Below are 21,171 nucleotides of genomic sequence, written 5' to 3'. Positions count from 1 at the left end.
TGTTTATTCCTTTAAAATCAGTCATAGAATTTTGCAGTAATATTCCTAGGACCAACCTTTCAGGACTTTTTATAGATTTTATCTAGAAATAAGACTCTTTATAAAAAGGTACTTAGGCAAATTTTCTCTTAGTGTCAAATTTCTGTTACGTCATTCATATTTATTTTATGTTAAGTTTGATAATGTACCTGCATCTGCTTACAAAGTAAACAGATGTCTAAAATTTTGAATTAATACTAGGAAAAAAGTAGGAATAGTTTTACTTTAAATAAAATTATTTTTCTCTTATAATAATAAGGGATATTTATTGTCAGGATGTTTTGGTCAATTGTTTATAGACATTCATAAAATAATAGTTCTTCTGGCCTATTAGAGAGTCACTGAATAGATAATGTTTTCAGTATCCCTTAGAAAAATAGTATATTAGTACTTTGTTTTTCATCTATTAAGTAGGACCTTTATTCAAAATCATATACCCCAGAATTTTTACATAGAAATGGTCAAAATCAATGTATTACATCTTGCCTTAGTTCTAATATTATGTAGCAATTTTTTTCAAATCATTTAATTCACATAAACCCACACCCAGAGAGAGAGAGAGAGTTATTGAAAATATGTGCCAAACCTAAAATTTCTCAGTTCAATTTGTAGCAATATTGCAAGGTAGCCTTAATTTGTGGTCAGAATTTTATATTTATCATTAACCATGATTATGTTTAATTAGCAAATTTGATCTGATTTCCTTACTTGACCAATTTAGGGAATTGGTTCATTTGTATCTTCTTCCATGACAAAATATTTGCAAAGTTGTTCTCTGGATTTGGTTATATGCTACAATCATTAGTCAGAAGATAATAGTAGGAATCTCTTGGAATAGAAATATATGGTGGATTTATGCACTAACATATTTTTAGGAGGAGTCATTGTATAATAATAATGATTCTTAGTAAACAGAAAAGAACCCAATTATATCCTGCTTTTTATGTGTCATTGATAATTCATATATTTTCTCTGTTGACATTTACTTTGAATTTTATTTTAATTAATTTGAATTAATAATATAATGTGGCTCATCCAAGGCCATAAGTTTTAATTCATTAAAGGAATAAATAGTTCTTTATATTAACACTCAACTAAGCACTGGGCTGGGAATACACTTGTGAATAAAATGGTTTAAATCCCTGCCCTCTTGAACTTTGTGTATTCTCAGAGAGAGACAAACAATTTAAGTAAACAAATTACAACAGACAAATTCAGAAAATGGAGAAAGCGAAGAAGCATAAAGTGGTAGTGATTAGAAGTAAACTGTTCTAAGGTTAAGAAAAACTTCTCTCATGAAGTACTACTGAATTAGGCTTTTAATGATAAGAAGGGGCCTGCCAATGGAGAACCCAGAGGAACAAGGTTCCTAGGATAGAGATCCACAGGGGGAAAAGGCCTAACTAAGAACAAGTTTGGCATGTTCCAGTAACTAAAAAAGATCTGACTCCCTGGAGCATAGAACAAGAGAGGGAGAGTAATATGAGATGAGGACTGAGAGCAAAGCACAAGCCAAATCTTGAGAGATTTGAAAGCTGTAGGAAAGGGTTTAATGTTAACTCCAGAATTAGATGAGAAGTCATTGATCTTATATGGGTAAACTGCATATGATATATGGTAAAAAATATACTGAGCAAGGAGAGGGAGGTAGAAGAGCAAAAGTTGGAGCAATAGTTAAGACTCTTGTAATAGACCTGCTTAGAGACAATCATGGCTTGAACTGGAGGGTGACAGTGAGAGAGCTCAAATTAGTTCACAATATATTTTATGATATTTTCAACTATGGGAATAACTAAGTGCTGTCTTAGGAAGAAATTAACAATAAGGAAGCCAAGAGAAGAAAGTGTTTCCAAAAGAAGACATACTTAACTGAGACCACTGCATGGAAAGGAAATGTAAAAGGCCAAAAAACTGTAACCCTTGATATTTTTCCTTATTGCTATAAATTACCAGTATACTTACATTCTGCATTTCTAACTGAAAACTTTTTACCTGATTCACTTTCTGCCTGTTCAAACTTTGTTTCCAAAAAACTTTGAAAGAAAAAGGAGAAATGCTCACAGAGCATGAAAGAGACAAAATGGACGCCCCAAAATACCAAAGCACTGTGATTCTGTATAACCCTGGATTTAGGGGAAAAGCCTTACTTGATAGGGCTATATGCAACACAAAGAGCTAAGGGAAATTCCAAGTATTATCTAAGGGATAAAGCTAACTGGAACACTTTTTAAAAAATATTTATGTTTTTTAGTAGTTCAACACAATACTTTTATTTCACTTATTTATATTTATGTGGTGCTGAGGATCGAACCCATGGTCTCGCACATGTGAGGCGAGTGCTCTACTGCTGAGCCACATTCCCAACCCCTAACTGGAACATTTTTGAAAAAGATTTTTTTTTTGATATTGCACATATGCTAAAACTGAGATAACAGAGGGCAACAGGAAGTATAGGGAATTGGATGAAATTCTGAATACAGAGAAGACCATGAGTTAAGAGTGTAATGCAGATGACTGAAGAGTTTTAGACTTGTGGTAAATAACTCTCATTGGAATTTGAAGAATAACGTCTTTTGTAGGAAGATATGCAGTATCTTTATTATTTTATTGGTTTGGTCTTTATTTTCTGCACTTTGAAATAGTTTGGTGGTCTTATGTGGGGGAGGGACAGAGGTAATTAATGACTGAATGATACTCAAGGATTTACAGGAAACAGGTTAAGGAGTAAGGGCAGGAGGCCAGAAACTGCATGGAGAGCAGACAGGAAACCAAAGACTCAGAAAGAGCCTTTATACAGGAAAGGCCAGATGGTGTCAGAGAGCCAGTTATCTGTCCTCACGTGGATCAGAGGCCATTGGTTACAAGAGGCCAAGGATCTGTCTTTAAGTGGATTAGAAGTTAGGAGGACAATCCAGAGGGTCTCAGAAGGTTTTAGCCTGTGGAGAATAGTGTATTCATATGACAGTGCATGAACTTAACTGACAGGGAATCACTCTAGCCTGTGATTTCTTCAGTTATTCATAACATTCTAATAATTCAGAATAAAAGAGAGGGCAGAGACTTATATTAGAAACAATTGGAATTACAGAAGTATTGGAACAGAGTTTTATAATTTTCTGAGGCACATATTTTCAAAACTAAAATTATAATGGTTAAGTCCATTAAAATCACTTTATGGTATCACAGAAACAGAGCTACTTATCCTAAGCTGCAAATAGATATCTGATAGATGTAATATCAATTTTAATATCAGTTCCCCTTACTGTTAAGATATCCTGATATTCTTTAATTTGTAATTATTTGACACTCAATATTAAATTTAAAATTTAAAGTTTTTCATTATCTGTTCACAGTAGTGAATCCAAACATAATTTTCAACAAATGAATTGGAGAATTTTGAAGAACCTCTGAGCCATATCTTCAACCCCAGAGTCACATTTTGATTTCAGTATTTTGTGGTATGCTGATGCTATTTAAATGTTTCATTTTTCTTAATATTATGGTTATAGTATAACTTTTTAATGCACATGGAAAGTGTTGATTACCAAGATATATTAGTAACAGGTTTGTAATTACTTTCCTGATAAAATATTGACAATTTTTTGTCAACATGATAAAGAGAATTTATGGGAAAAAAAGTAGATTAAATCAAAACAATATATCTGAATGCTTTTCCTGTTACCCAAAGAACGAAACATGATGCTTGCTTTCACCATTACTAATCAACATTATACTGTTAATTCTGGCTGGAATGATTGTACAAGAAAACAAAAGAGACATAATTTAAATGGAATAAGTAAAACTATCTCTATTTGTAGACAAGACTTTATATATAGAAAACTCCAAATAATCTCAAGAGAGCTCATAGAACTAATAAAAAAAATTCAGTAAAGTTGTGAGGTATAAGTAACACAGAGAGAAATCAGTGTTTCTACATAGCAGCAAGGAACAATCTGAAAAGTATATTAGGAAAGCAATTGACATTTATAGTAGCTTCTAAGATAATAAAATACCTAGGATAAGTTTACTAAAGGAGGTAGAACACGAGTCCTAACAAAATGGAATGACATCCATTTTCTAGGCAGAAAAACAATGTTGTTAAGATGTCAGTAATATCCAAAGCAATCTACAGATCAGTTTAATTCCTACCAGATTTTAATAGCCTTTTTATTTTCTTACAGAAGGGGAAAACTTGATTCTTTCATTCATATGGAATTGAAAAAAAAAATCCCTGAAAAGACAAAAAGAACAGAATTGAAACTAGCACTTTCTGATTTCAAAACTTACCACAAAGCTATACTAATCAAAGCAGAGTGCTGCTGCTTATGTATGTATATATGGCACATACACAGGTACATAAATACAATGAAATATTTTGAAGTCCAGAAATAACTCAGTATATCTATGGCTAGTAAATTTTTTGACAAAGGTACAAAGTCTATTCAAGTAGAGAGAGAACGCTCTTCCACAAAATGTTCCTGAGACAACTGGATTTCCATGTGCACAAGAATGAGTCAGAACCTTACCTCATATCATATAACAAATTAACTAAGAAGGTTTCATGCATGGTGGCATGTACCTATAGTTCCATTTACTCTGGAGACTGAGACAGGAGAGTTTCTTGAACCCAGAAGTTTGAGGCCAGCTAGGCAACAGACCTTGCTGCAAACAAAGTGAAACAATTCAAAATGGATCAGCAACCAAAATATAGAGCTAAACCATAAACTCTAAAAGAAAACATAGTTTTTCATGATATTAGATTGGGAATGGGTTCTTTAGTATAACACTAAAAGCAGAAAAATTTTAAAAATCAGAAATTTAAAACTTCTGTTCACAACTGAAATTATCAAGAAGGTGAAAAGGCAACCTCCAGAATGGGGAGAACTGTTTGCAAATATATACAATGTTTGTACCCAGAATACATTAAACAACAACAACAACAACAACTAAGATTCTACAAGAAAAGGAATACATTATAGAATATGTGAAGGATATGAATAGACATCTCCGAAGAAAACATACAAATGGACAATAAGAGCATGAAAAGATGCTCAACACCATTAGTTATTAGGAGAATGCAGATCAAAACTTCAGTGAAATGGCACATTACACCCATTTACATTCATTATTATACAGAAAGAAAGGAAGGAAAGAAATTTTGGGTAGGAAGAGGGGAAACTGGAACCATCTTAGATTGTTGGTGGGAATGTGAAGTAGTAAAGCAACTATGGAAAATGACTTGGCTACTCAATAGGCTAAATATGTAATTACATATTACCCAGCAATTCTGCTTTTGGGTTTATTCAGAAAGAATTGAAAACAGGCATCTAAGCAGATGCTTGTATACCAGTGTTCATTGAAGCATTATGTACACACCCAAGAGGAAGAAACAAGACAAATATCCATCAGTACAAATAGATAAACAAAATGTGATATATATGTAAAATAGTATTATTCAGCCATAAAATTAATGAAGTTTTGATATATGTGACAGCATTAATAAACTTGGAAAACATTTTGCTAAGTAAAATAAGCCAAAACAAGAGGATAAATATTGTATTATTTTACTTATATTAAATATATAGAATAGATAAATGCATTGATAGAAAGTTGGTTAGAAATTACCAGGGGATGTTGAAAGATAGGGATAAAGAATTTTTCTTTCCTGGACATAGGGTTTCACTATGTTATCCAGGCTGGCCTTGAACTCCTAGCCTCCCAACTGCTGGCATTACATATGCATGCCACTGTGTCCAGCGCATCATCTATTTATTAAGAGCTACTGAATTCCTAAATGGGATGATGAGAAAATTTTGGAAAAGAGTGCTTGTACAGCATTTGAATGTAATTAATACTAATGAATTATACACTAAAAATGGCACGTAATTACAATGGTCAGTTTTTTGTTATATGTACAGTAATTTTTAAATTGCCATATAACCTTAGCACACATAAAACTGGCCAAGTTAATACCTTTTAATATTTGAATAATATTTTTAATAAAATGACATGCTTTTAATATTTCCCTCATTTAATATTTTTCTCATATAAACTGTAAACTTTACAAATTTACTCTCCCATATTTCTTCCCCCAGCAAGTGAAAGGTCATGATTCTGCACTCTTCCTTTACATTTATTTGATACAGTGTATGTGATCAGTGGCATGATCAATCATTGTCTTAAATAATTCACTTCCCTTGGAAACCCATACAAATGTGGACTTTACTTTTATATTGTGTTTGTGGGCTCATGGTAAAAATGGAATTGTTCTCTCTTGTTTAGAAATTAGGAAATGAAGTTACTGCTTAGTCTATATTGGATTACAAAAGTGTTAACTTTGTTATATGTGAAAAATAGGGCTATCACCAGTGATAGTCATCTTTTTTATCTCAGTTTATAAGCAACAGTTTTATTGTGATTTGTTATCATGCTGCATGTCCATTGATGTGCTTTCCTCCTTAACCTCACATGACTTTTGTTGTTATTGTTTTGAGAGTCTCTCTGCCCAGCTAGGACATGTCATATATTCCATGGAGGAAATAGCCCACATAAGAATCCATCAACATTAGATGTGATTTTAATGACTAAGTTTAGAGAAAGATGGTCTGTGCCTCATATTGTTATTTTCCTTTCTCTTTATCCCATTAATTGAATGATTATTTGGATATACAATTTTGTTTTTAATAGCTTTGAGAAAAAATGTAGTACAGATAATTCATGTTGTATGAATATAATTTTTTATCTTTAAATTTTTATAGGCACATTATAGTTGTGGGATTCATTATGCCATACCTGTACATGCACATTACATAATTTGATTAATCTCATTCCCTTTTCTTTCCCTCCACACTGGCTTCCATCCCTTTGCTCTACTATCTCCTTTATATTATTTTTAGTTAATGCATTATAATTATATATGAAAACAGGATTCTTTCTGTTACAATCATAATTAGGCATATAGCATAACTTGATAGATTTCATTCCCCAGTACTTCTCCATACCTTCCCTTTCACACTCCCTCTCAATCCCCTTCCTCTCTGCTCTGTTGGTTTCACTTCTATTTTCATAGATCCCCCCATTTTATTCCTTTCTCTCTTCTCCTTTTCTCTCCTCCTCCCTCCCACATGTCAAAGAAAACATTTGACCCTTGATTTTCTGAGTCTGGCTTATTTCACTTAGAATGATGTTCTCCAGTTCCATTCGTTTATCAACACATAACGTAATTTCATTTTTTATGGCTTCATTGTGTAGATATTACAGTTTTCTTTATCCATTAATCTGTTGTTAGGTACCTAGGCTAATTCTATAACTTGGCTATTATGAATTTTGTTGCTGTAAACATTTGTATGCATGTATCACAACAGTATGTTGATTTTAGTACTTTTGTAAATATGCCAAGGAGTGGGATACCTGGATCATATGTTAGTTCTCTTCCTAGTCTTTTGAGAAATCTCCATACTCCTTTCAAATGTAGTTGAATAATTTGCAGTCCCAGCAACAATATCTAAATATATCTTTTCCTCACATTCTCACCAGCATTTGTTGTTTTGTGTATTCTTGATGATAACCATTCTAACTGGAGTGTGATGAAATCAGAGTGTAGTTTTGATTTGCATTTCCCTGACTGTTAAGGATGTTGAATATTTTTTCATATATTTGTTGTCCATATGTAGTTTTGAGGAATGTCTGTTTAGATCATTTGCCCATTTATTGATTGGGATATTTGGGTTTTTTTAGTCAGTTTTTTGGTTTCTTTGTAGTTCTGTATATTAATCCCCTTTGGAAAAGTAGGTGCAAAGATTTTTCCCATTCTTTAGGCTCTCTCTTTATGCAGTTGTTTCCTTTGCTGTACAGAAGCTTTTTACTTAGATATCATTCTACTTATTGAGTCTTGGTCTTATTTCTTGGGCTTTAGGAGACTTATTAAGGAAGTTAATGCCTGTGCCAATATGTTAAAATATTGATCCTATCTTTTCTTCCAGAAGTTGCAGAGTTACTTTTCTAATTCAAGGGTCCTTGATCTACTCTGAATTCATTTTGTGTGTGTGTGTGTAGAATGAGAGACATGACTGATTTGCTATGCATGCTGTTATACTTCTAAGTTTCTGAACTTGATTCTGTATCCCATATTTGTTGAAAACTACTTTCCCAGCTTCTAAGTATAGTCTGCAAATTTCGGTAGGTGAATTTCCGTTTATACACAAAGGATAATGTCATTTTCTTACAGCAGAAATTGAGTAGAAATCATAGTAAAAAATGGTAACAGTGATTGGGAATGAGGACAAGTCAACAAATATGTTTCTATATGTATATATAAGAATATAATTATTATCTTTTAATGAATTTTTGTCTTGGAAGTTTTATGTTCCTATAGTTCATGTTAGAAATTAAGAGGTAATAATATTGACCAAACTAGGATTGTTGTAACAATCCTGAATTATAGTAAGAGTATACTAAGGATGAAATAATATCATAATTGTTGGTAGGAACTTCTGCATTGCTTCAGAACTTAGAAACTAGAGATGAATTGCAGTATATGTGAGAACAATTTCCATTAGTATTTAAAATTTTCAGATATGTCTTATTTGGGGGGTTCTTCGGAAGTTAGAATATCCCGTGCTGCTAATGCTAATTTATAGGAATGACTGGTCAAAGTAAATTAGTATCCACTTTATATTCATAGGAAAGAGAATATGTGAGAAGCTAGACAATATCAATTTTCTTGTCATTCATTTTGTCTGTGTTAGGTCTCTGAAGAATATTAGTATTTTTTTAGGTTTTTCTTAAATGTAGACTCTGACCTTGGGCTTGACTGGATATATTTTAATGTTAAACCATGTTCTATCAACAGAGACTCAAGTCTTCACTATGTTGGCTTGAGACTAAAGTATGTTATGGCCTTTTGTAAATTTTTATGAATTAGCAGTAAAGACATGTTTTAATACATTGATTGGTCACCTAGAAAAGAAAGCAGTGATTACTTTGCATTATAAGATTTCAATTCCTGTGATTTCTTTTTCAAAAAGTCCTCTTCTTAAAACAGTGCATTCTTCCCTGAGAAACTGTGTGATAGAAAGAAGTATCATCAAATGTGTATAATTGTAATAGCATAAAAGCTGCAATTACAAATTGAACTTAGTTTTTAATGGCAATTTTCCTAAGTTCTTTTGTTGGTCTGCAAACTTGTTCCATAATATATTGCTAATGGCCCATGCAATTTTTAACCAACACCTTTCTTCTTTTTTTAACTTTTTAATTTTTATATATATTTTTGTGCCAGCCTATTCTCTGTAAAAAAAAAAAAGTCACTTTTCTTTCATCTTATGCCAGATAAGGAATAAACCTGAGGGGATATTAATTAAAAAATTATCAAACTTAGATGAAATAATTGTCCATAACCAAGCAGAAATATGATTTTCTTTAAAAAATTGTTTGTTAGGTGGCCTAATCATACATTTTTAGGAGTTATATGGTGTAATTGGGAAAAAAATTATTTACCAGACCATAATTTATCTTGGCATTTGCTATAATCTTCATTCTAGTTGTTTTACTTTCATATTTGTAAGTTGGGAATATCATTATCTTTCCTAATTGTTGAGAACATTAAATGAAATTTTAAAATGTATAGATATTTTATGTATTGTATAATTTTTTCCAAATGATTTTTCTCAAATACATTATGAATTTATGTAATACATAAAACATCTATACGTTTTATATAACACATAATGATGGTAAATATATGTATTTATAACAGGTATATTTTATATAAATCATGAAATGATTTTTAAACATAAGGAAGTATAATCACTGTTAAAACAGAATAATTTTCTGAGATACAAATTGTGAAATTGCTTAAAATTTTAATGTAGCTATTCTTTATATGTTTAGGAACATGGACATTAGACTGAATCATAAAGAAAAAGTCTGTAGTTGTGAATGTCAGAGGAGACCATTAAATGGCCTCACTTCTTGAATAAATTATATATTTTCTCCTAGAAGACTATAACATTGTGTTGATATACCTAGAAAACTTATAAATATCCTGAAATGTGTCTTTTGCTGATGCACTTACAATAAATATGGTAACCTAAGAAATGAATGCAAATCATGTATTTATAATGTTATTAATAGTAATAAATATTTCTCATATATAAATTATTATGGATTATGCATTAAAGAACTGGTAACATGGTCTGTTGAAATATGATTAATAAAGTTATGTTTGAGAATTCTTCAGTAGTTTCAATCTGCTAATTTTATTGTTACTGTTATTCTCAAGTTTTTAAATAATTTATGTTTTATGTTATTTAACCTGACAGATAGTTTGACAATAGTTGTCACTTGTAATTTACTTTTAATAAACTCAAAAGGCTAATGAATTAAACTTTCACTTTTATATATTGTAAGAATATAGTACAAGTAATTATATTAACATGAATATAGATCAAGGCTAATGACACAACTCACTGCAAATTCTTTTATTTATAACAAACATGGATGGTCTGATGCTTTACAATTAAAAATTAAGATGTCTTCAAACAACTATACACCTTTTTAAAAAACCTGAATTACAGTTGTCAAAGAAAATTCATGCAATGTAGACTTTATTCTTTTTGTTTCCTTTTATTTTGAGCACCATTTTTCTGTTTTTTATTTGTTTCCAATTAGAAAACATTTAGGAAATTTCGGAGATCAACGTAATACATAAACATGTATCTCTTTGCAGATTCAACAAATTGTTAACTATTTATTGTGTTACTTCTCTTTTTTTAATTGGTTCTTTTTAGTCAGACATAACGTTAGGATTCATTTTGATAGTGTTAAAAAGCATGGAATACAATTTGCTGTAATTCAGTCCCCCCTACTTCCCCTTTTCCTCCTTTCCTCCTCCCCCTGTACCCTTCCCTCTACTCCACTGATATTCTATTATAGTTTTTCTATTAGGATCTCTTATACATATATGTATATTATAGAGAGATTTATTGTGGTATAGTCATATATGTACATGAGAAAGTTGAGTCAGAGTCATTCCACTATTCTCCTCTTATTCTGTCCCACTTCCCTTCCCTTCCCTTTGGTTTCCTTCCTCTATTCCACTGCTCTGTATTCTATTTTAATGGACCATTTCTCCACACACACCCCTTTCCCCCCCTTATTTTGGACTACCTTCTATATGTCAGAAAAAAATTTTTGACCTTTGACTTTGACTTTTTAGGTCTAATTTATTGCATTTATCATAATTATGCACAGAAATACATATATACCTAAAGAAATCTTGAGATTGCCATTTTATTATTGCCCAGCACTTTATAAGGAAACACTAATATAGGAAATATTAGTACAGAAAATATTAATATACTTGAGAATATATAATGTATAGGAAGATATTTCTTGATAAAATGAAGATAAGAGAACATATAATATATATTTTATAAAAAAGGTAAAAAATAAAATAAGATAAAATTAAACATTTCATTAATAAACCCTGTCCTTTCAGAATATTAGCTACTTGGAATTAGTAATTTCTTTTCACTGTATGTATCTGTTCTTTTACTGTAAAAATTACAGATTGTGGAAATATTACTCAGCAATAAAAGAGAATAAAATCATGGCATTTGCAGGTAAATGGATGGAGTTAGAGAAGATAATGCTAAGTGAAGTTAGCCAATCCCCAAAAACCAAATGCTGAATTTTTTCTCTGATATAAGGAGGATAATTGATGGGAATCGGGGGTTGTGAGGAATAGACAAACTCTAGATAGGGCAGAGGGGTGGGAGAGAAAGAGGGGGGCATGCGGTTAGAAATGATGGTGGAATGAGATGGACATTATTATCCAAAGTACATGTATGAAGACACGAATTGGTGTGAATATACTTTGTATACAACAAGAGATATGAAAAATTGTGCTCTGTGTGAGTAATAAGAATTGTAATACATTCCACTGTAATGCATTTAGATTTGGGAGTATTTGCATAGAACATATCAATTAAGCATTCCTAATCTCAAAATTCAACATTTGAAATGTTCCATACTCTGAAAGTTCTGAGTGTCATGTCAGTGTTCAGTTTGAGGTTTCAAAACATTTGAATTTTGGATTTGGGAATTTGCATGCTTATCTTTATGTATGTACTTTTCTCAAATCCAAATAAAATGCTTCCTGAGTTTCATTATAGATAACAATTGGAAGTATATGGATCAAATCATTAGTATATGCTCATTATTCTAGAATAGACTGATTTTGTTTGAAGTAGGCTGAAGTATCTAAAAACTTTTAGACTGCAGGAAGGGCTTGGGTTGTAGCTCATCAGCCTGGCATATGTGTTGCACTGGGTTCAAATTCTCAGCACTGCATATAAATAAATAAAATAAAGGTCTATCAACAACTAAAAAGAAAATTTTAAAAAAAAGACTGCAGGAAAAAAATATTTCTTTTTCTTCCTAACCTTATTGCTTTAGATGGATTACATGTTTAAAGTTAATTTTTTTAACCCCAGAAAGGAAATAAATTCTGTTGAATTATTTTGTATATTTCCCAATGTATCTCCTACTACTTTTGCCTAAACTCTTTTTACTGAGTGCCCTTTTTGTGAGTGTGAGACATTTTATAATTTACTATAGTTACTTAAATGATTAACCAAAATATGTTCTTTTTATATAGTTAACTGATCTAATAAACCCAAAGAGGCTTATTGGCTTTATAGATACTTTGTAGATTAAAAAGCCCTAAAATTGATAATACATATGCTTTTTAAACTTGGAATAAGAAAATTTAGACTCAGGTAGTTATTCATTTATTCGAAGACTATTTGCTGAACCATCTGCAGTGTGCCAGGCACTAATCTAGGTATTGGATATGCAGTAGTGACTATGGCAAAATTTCTTTCATGGTTTTCTTTTTGTCTTTATTCAGCTTGTTACTGTCCCCAACTTCTCTTCACAGTACCCATTTCCTTTGAGTGTTCTCTCTGTATATTTTATTTCATGCATAGTGTTTATCTACGTTAACTGAAATTTAAGCTCCAAGAAGTCAGGGGTATTGTCTGGTCATTGATGTATCTTTAGCCTGTTTGTAGTAGGAACTCAATAAATGTTACAAGTAAATGAATTAATGGAGTGAAAGCCAGAACCCAGAGATATGTGTGGTATCCTGAAGATCAAGTGAACTCTTCTTCGAAAAGAATAGTCAGCTATGTTAAATGTTGCTGATGGACTGAAAACATGAAGATATGAAGAAGGAATTTGACCAGATATATCTGTGATGAATGGTTTCAGTGAGTTATAGAACAAATACTATAATGGAGTAGAATTGAAGGGGAAAAGCCATTTGAGAAATTCAAGACTAGTGGTAAGGAAGTAGAAAGTGTACATAACTCATTCAAGGAATTTGGGTGGATAAGAAGATTGAGAAGAAGCCTATGAGATCAGTAAAGGCTTTTAAATTTTATTATTATGAAAATTAAAACATATAAAAGGGGAATAGTCTAATGAATATGCCCTTCATCTAAATCAGTAATATTAAAATTTTGCCATGTCAATTTTATTTGCTTTTTTGTTATTGCAGAAGTATTTTAAATCAAATTCCAGTGTTTTTTTTAAACCTGTATATATTTCAGTGTGCATCTCAAAGAAAAAGAAGAAACAAAATATATACTGATGTTTTAATCACACAGTTAAAATCCTTTGATAAGATCTAATACTCAATTTTTTATCTCAATTCAATTATGCTTCAAATAAAATTTGTTTGACTTTGGATCCAATCAAATTTGAATTTACATTTTGCCTTAGTATTTCTTAGTTAAGTCTCTTTTTGTCTGAAAAGTAATCCCTTCATATTGATGAAAGTGGATCATTTTGTAAACAATTTTTACAATCTTGATGATTTATATCTTTGCCTCCTTATGGTATCATCTATTTCTCTGTTTTCAGTATCATCTATGATTGTAATGCAGCACAAAATGTTTTGATTTGTTCAGCTCCTTTTATATCTATATGTAATTGGTACTGTGCTTTTGCATTGGATCTCATTAAGAGGCACATTATATGTGATTTTCACATTGTTCATCATTGTTAATGTTGACCCCTGAAGTCAGTCAGTGAAACCCTGATGCTTTCATTGAAAATTTCTCATTAGCCTTTCATCTATTGATTTTATTTATCATATTTTCCCCAGTTATTTATTTCATTGTTTATGAAAGGGCAATTTTCTAATTCTGTCAATTTCTTTGAAACTGAAGGAATTATAACATGTTTTCTGCTGTTGGGACATTATGATATTAGAAAGAACTACTCTGTTAACAATAGGAACAGAGGACTTGCTTGGTAAGAAAAGATGAGACCCAGAAAAAAAGTGATGTAATGCCCTTAATAGGACAACAAACTGTTTTAAGTGTCTTTTCCAGGTTACAATAGCATGGAGAGAATATTTTTCAACAAATTTCCATGAAAACTTAGTTATGAAATCTGATCATTGTTTCAAAGTTCTAAAAACATATATTTTTAGAATTTGATATTGCATGTGTGAATGAAATGTAAAAAATTTCAAATATTGCTGTCTTTATTTAGTATTGATCCTTCCTGTGAGAATTTTGAAGTTTCTCCTTTAAAAATGCAACTTTAAGAAATAGTGTCTTATATGCCTGTATTTTTACTTTGTACAAAATGTGGGCATGTGCTCTTATGTAACTAATTTTCAGTTTTTGTCGCTATTTTGTTGCAAAGAGAGGTAAATGCTTCTGTTAAACAAACAAAATGATGAATAACTGGTAGTTTAGACACCAGTGAAGTCTAAAAGCTTTTTAAATTATTAAAAAAAACAGCAACTTGTATGATTTATAAGCTCATTGTGTACACAGTTTGGTCATTTATCTGACAGTCTTCCTTTTTTGTGTCTTTCCTCAAAATTTTAGTTTCTTGTTACCTTAGTGAAAAGGCTTTTAGAGTTCTGTAGAAGGATATTAACAGCATGTCTTCTGAGGATTGCAGCTTTTGCTTTCTTCTTCTTCCTCCTCTTCCTCCTCCCACTCCCCCTCCCCTTTCGCTTTGTGGTCAGGTGTCATATGTATTTAATCAAATCAGGATTTTGAGAACAATATGGATTCTACAATATCTTTAGTTATTAGTGCTATGTTTTATTTTAAAAAATTCCTGTTTAGACTGCTGACCTATATAGGAACATTTTGCATTAACTACATTGATCAATTCCCATCCTTTCTAGAAAAATTAATACAGTCATTTGTGGACAATTAATACAATCTTGCAAAGTCTTTCTTGATTGTACACTAGATAATTTTAACCAACTACCATAAAGATACATTAAGATTGACAAGAGTAAAGAAAAGCTGATTAAGAAAAATAGAAAAAAATAAATCCACAAACTCATTGTTTTTCAGGCTTTGTCTATCCTTACAAATGAAAATTATACTTGACCTCCATGGAATTTTTTCTATAACCTAGAAAACTTAGTTTATCCTAAACTTGAATTTTTCATATTTAAAATATGAAAATTTAAGTGTACCCTCTAATATATTTTTATTTCTTCTTATTTGTTTATTTTCTAGAATTAATAATATTATACTGTTATTTTAAATTAAAAACTACTATAAAATAGCTTAACTATCATAATATTTAAAATAGTATAATCTATGATGTTTTGAATGTTTGTATTTCACAACTTTGCTCTTACAAATGTATTTTACTATGTATACAACCAGAGATAGAAAAAATTGTGCTCTATATATGTAATAAGAATTGTAATGCATCCCACTGTTATATATAAATTTTTTTAAAACCTTCTATATGGTGGATTGGAATTTTGAAACAGTGACACTGAAGGAAATGTGATAGGTACTTGAAAATGTTTATATTCATTTTTAAAAATTTTTACAACCTTTGAAATGTCATTCTTTAGATTTTTTTTAACCCTTTAGGAAAAAAAATACTTATTTCTGAGAAGTGAGTTCAGTGTTTCATTTGGGAACATTGAGAAAATTATTACCATTGAATACTGTGTTGCTGCTGCAAGCCTCAGAAAATAGTCTGAAAAACTAATCACTTACTTCCCTTGCCTTTAGGTATATCTATGAAATAAAAACAGGTTACAGAGTCTGTGTATTAGACCCAACTAATTTCATTTTATTCCCATCTCATATTGTTTATCTACATTTTATTCACTAGAAGTAAAACACATACTATTAATGTTTGCCAATTATTCATTCATTTCAGATTTCAGAAGCTACTTTTAAATTTCATTTTAACTCTGACATTGTCTTTTATTAAAATTAAAATAAAAGCAGCATTGATTCATTTATTCAAGAAATATTTAAAGTGTACAATACTTCCCAGGGACCCTAGTAGGCCATGGGGATACTACAGCACAAAGGAAAACAAGCTAACTGTCCATATGGAATTAACATTATAATGCAAAAATTAAAAATAAACAATATAAAATATCAAGTAGTGACTGTTGCTATGATTGAAAGAACAAGGTAAATGAATAGATAGTAGAAATTTGGAAACTTGTCTACAATATGAACTTTCCAGCACCACAACACTGTGGACTCAACACTGTATCATGTTGGTACTGTTATTATTTTTCAAAACATGCTGTCATGTTTATTTGGTTAAACATTTTTTATCCATAAAAAAGTAAGCTCTTTGAAAGATGATTCTGTGGCTCCTTATCTGTGTGTCTCCAGTTTCTAAACTCTTTAAGTCCTTGAAGTGAAACTATTTCATCAAATACTCAGTAGGTATATGTTATGCCAATGAAAATCTAGTGCACTTAGAACTGCTCTGGATCTTTAATTTTGCTGGAATCCTAAGACCCATTTCAAGACTACAGATAATAAGAAAGAATAATTAAAAAAGAACAACAACAACAACAACAAAAAGTGGTAAAGAGGGGCATGTGTGTATTCATTATATTTGCCTTAATTTAACATTTGGAATTTAGAGTACTACATTTTATAATATTTTATTGGCATTACAGTGTCACCCTTTTTCATAGTTTTTTTAATGCAAAATGAGAAGGAACGTTTGCTGAAAATTAATGTTCTTTCTACAGGTACTACTGAGCGAGTGTGTTTGATCCAGGGAACAGTTGAAGCACTGAATGCAGTTCATGGATTCATTGCAGAAAAAATTCGAGAAATGCCCCAAAATGTGGCCAAGACTGAACCAGTCAGCATTCTACAACCCCAGACCACCGTTAATCCAGATCGCATCAAACAAGTGAGTGTTTAGTTGGGAAATCAAAGAGAAATATCTGCAGCATAGTATGAATTCCTAACAAAAGAAGCCTTAAAATGTCTTAGCATATAAAGTTTTTTATTTTAAGTATATTTGAAACATGCAGTTGTAAATTTAGTTACTTAAAGATTAATCAAGGTCTTTTCCTTAGATTGATTCATTTACATATTGATTTAATTATTAATTTATTAGTGTTACATTGATGAACAAGTCTGTCTCTTTGTGATTGTGCTTTTAAATTATAGACACAAATTTTACTAATTTATAATAATTATAATGATTTATAATTATTTATTTTATTAATACAATTATTAATAATTTATTAATTTATTCAAATTCTATTACTTTTAAAATAAAGTATAAAATTGAAACTATATTCTTAAAATTTCCAATACCCAGTTTTTAGTGATATTTTGTAGTCTTCAATATAGTTATTTTCCATATAGATTACTGTTTTGTTAATTAAATTGTCATGTTCAACATTTTTATAAATTTGTATAAGTAAATCTGTATACCTAGCATTCAGTCCTTTGTTACAAATTAGCTATTATGTTTTGTATAACTTGTGTAGTTTTTACATATGTATCATCAAGAACTAATGTTGATTTTTTAATGTATGGGATTTTCTGTAAAAAATATTTTACTGGATAAAATCTAATATGAGTTTTTAAGATTGAGTAATGGATGACATGATTTAGGGGAAAATGGCACTATTTAATGTTAAATAAGATGGATTTTTCCACCATAAAAAAGTTTAAATCTACTAGTTTGTTTGATACTTCTATGTTCATAATTATTGTTTCTGCCTTTGCCCTTTTATAATAGCCTCTTAATTTGTGTCTTAATTTTATTATCAAAAGACTATGCTTTGAAAAGAAATGTCTTATTCTTCATTAATTCCCAAGCTATTTAACTTACAGAAAATTTATCTTCATTGTGATGCAGCACAAAATTTTATTAATTTCATGTTTCTGAATTGAAAAAAATTAAGTAGTTATAATTCTATTATAATTTCATTAGTATATAGGTAAATATAGTACTAATATATAAATGTAAAAATTACTAATTAGGTAATATATTTTTAAATTATAGAGTAATATTCAATTTTCTATTAATTATCATTTTTAAAAAATTCCTTCCATTTTTAAATCATGAGTAGGCAACTCTTATTCCATATAAAATCATTCATATTATACTCTATCACTGTCAAATGGGTCAATTTGTATACCCTTCTTAACTTTTTAAGGAAATATCATTTAATATATACATGGCAGCATATAAATATTTTAAGCTGTAAATATCATTGAAAATTATTTTTTTAATTTTTCACAGCCATTGGTTAGTTTGCAGTGTCTATTCTATCTGTGTTAGGGAAATACAAAGAATAGTTGATTTTAAAACTCATACAAAGGATGAGTTGATTTTAAAACTGGTCTTTATCTAGTTAAAGACCTCTGGGTTAAAATCATATGAGGCTGTGAACTTACAAAATGAACAGTGAAGAATAAAATCTTTTGATTTTCAGCCTTAATCCAGCCTGTTACATCTTTCTTTTCTTTTGTAACTTCTGTGAGATAATTCAGACAGTTAGGAATTGACTTGAACATCTTGATTTTTTAAAAAACTAAAATATGAATTGAAGTTTGAATAATATGATACCATTAGCAGTTGCTTTCAGGATATAATAGGAATTAGTTTATATTGTGTTTTAAGAACAAATAGCCAGTAATGATAGTCTATGTACTATTATTAAAATTTCAGTTTCATCTATGGCAATGAGATTTACAGACTACTGTATATCCAATGTCAGTGTAGATTTAGGAAAACTAGAGATTTAAAAGGCTTTGTTTATTTTTACTTACCTCAGTTGTATAATATTATTTATATTCAAGATATGCTAAATTAATATTGATTGGATTACTTTTGTGTATTTGCATTCATTTGTGAGCCTTGCTGATATTCATGGAATTAAAATTGTGGCTGATTATTTTATATTTTCATGTAATCAAATCATGTATGTGAAATAATGTATCATTTAAAATAATTTATCAAAAGAGAACACTGAATTTAGCAGGGTAATATATTTAACACTTAAACACTTTCCTTGTAATGTAAAAACTGATAAATTTTTTTTGAAAATCTAGAGAAGATGTAAAACATTTTCAAAATATTACAGATCATCTTGTTTATTTATACTCTAAATTTGGAATTCTCTTTTTAAGTATCAAATTTACCAGTATAGTAGTTTTTACCAGATCAATCTCTAAATGGTAAGTCAAATGTATTAATTTCAGTGATCATGATTTTTTTCTGAAAAATGATGCCAATATAAAATAATTATTTGTAAAATAAAGCATTTTTCCATAGAACAGATAAAAAAACATTTTTATATCACCTTTACATATGTCGTAAATTTAAATACATAGAATCATAATAACATTTCTTGTTAAATGATAGTCTTTCTCTTAACAAATTGACACATTCATGTTGCTTTTGAAAATTTTAATTTCCACCAAAAATAATTGCTGGGTTAAGGATATTGCTTAGTGGTAGAGTGCTTGCCTAGCATATGGGAAGTCCTGGATTCACATTCTGTAGCACTGCAAAAACAAATAAAAATTAATAATACTTTATTTAAAGACTTTTATTACTAGTTTTGTTCTAGGTGAGATTATTTAAAGAATAAAACCAGAGTTTTAAAAAATTCTAGAGCCTAAAGAAACATTGAATTTCAATGTAGAAATAGATTAATGTGGAATATGAAATTGTGATTTTATTAATGTTTCAGTTGTTACATTTGTCAATTTTTTTATGATTCAGAATTTTAAGGTTTTGCTTATCAAAAATAATTTATATGTAATTTGAACTTAAAATCAGAAGTCAAATTTAGTTCTAAACAAATAAACTTTAAAAGTTATGATTTTGTATCATCTATTATAGACTTAACTACTATGTCCTCAAATATGTTATTCAGATACAGTTAGTAACTGAGCAAATTTTGTGGACCATAATATCTACCCGAATGATATTACTAACTGAACGGGTCCTCAAACAAGTAGAGTTCCTTAGGAAAGTAATGCATACTGATCTCACAAGTCTTTCCTATGGTAGAAGAATGAAACCTAACAAATAGCCTTAAATCCAGTTTTCTATATTAGATGTTGGGAACTATGCAATTCTTAATTCAGATTTTTTTTATTATTTTGTTTATTAGGAAAGAAAGGGCTCAGGGACCTTAAAAGGATTCTCTTGTATTAAAAAAAATCAAATTAAGATATAAAAAAAATCTCATTTAGTCCGAGGAATGTCACTTTCATCATGAACAACTTGCAAAAGTAGTACTTGTTAATTTGTTTCTTCATTATCCATTCATTCAATCATGAGTTTGTTAAATCTCTAAAATTACAAAATACATTTAATTCTCCTTGCCCTTGAATGAAATATCACTTGCCTTTATGAAATATCACTGCTTAAAATAACTTACAAAATATAAAACTGTATAACAAAGCTCCACAGTTCAAACATGTGTTAAAAAAAATGTAAGCTAGAGTGACAGTTAGTAGCCTTCTAAATAAGCAAAGAGTAACTTTGAAAATTATACAGAAATTGCCTAATTATTAAAGAAAAAAAATATTTTAGGTAAGTAATTCAAAATGGATTTGGGGAGGAAAATATATTTCTTCAAAATAATGAGGCAATTGCTTAGGCAGAAGTACAATGTTTGTGTTGGTAATTAGAGAAAATTAATATTAAATAGGTAGAATAGGATCAGAAGATGAAGAGCCTTGGATGTATGATAGAGTAACATCCTACAGACTTTAGATTATTTCTGATTTTCCAAAGAGACCTTTTAATTTCTCTGAAAGTTTATGAAAAAATGAA

The 21,171-nt window shown here is 30.0% G+C and overlaps 2 protein-coding genes across 2 annotated transcripts in view; both read left to right on the top strand.

Moving 5' to 3' along the window:
• LOC143395175 (RNA-binding protein Nova-1-like) overlaps nt 1-17,176 on the top strand; it is a 107,765-nt gene extending 90,589 nt beyond the window's left edge. Inside the window, exon 5 of the mRNA XM_076850129.1 lies at nt 17,105-17,176. The gene's annotated coding sequence lies outside the window, so the exon portion shown is untranslated. The remainder of the gene's footprint in view (nt 1-17,104) is intronic.
• Nova1 (NOVA alternative splicing regulator 1) overlaps nt 17,114-21,171 on the top strand; it is a 32,936-nt gene continuing 28,878 nt past the window's right edge. Inside the window, exon 1 of the mRNA XM_076850128.1 lies at nt 17,114-17,271. Within this exon, the coding sequence (XP_076706243.1) occupies nt 17,191-17,271 (81 nt within the window). The 5' untranslated portion in view covers nt 17,114-17,190. The remainder of the gene's footprint in view (nt 17,272-21,171) is intronic.

Source organism: Callospermophilus lateralis, chromosome 3 (genome assembly GCF_048772815.1).
Source record: "Callospermophilus lateralis isolate mCalLat2 chromosome 3, mCalLat2.hap1, whole genome shotgun sequence".
Classification (NCBI taxonomy): Eukaryota; Metazoa; Chordata; class Mammalia; order Rodentia; family Sciuridae; genus Callospermophilus; species Callospermophilus lateralis.
This window is presented reverse-complemented; position numbering and strand designations above follow the sequence as displayed.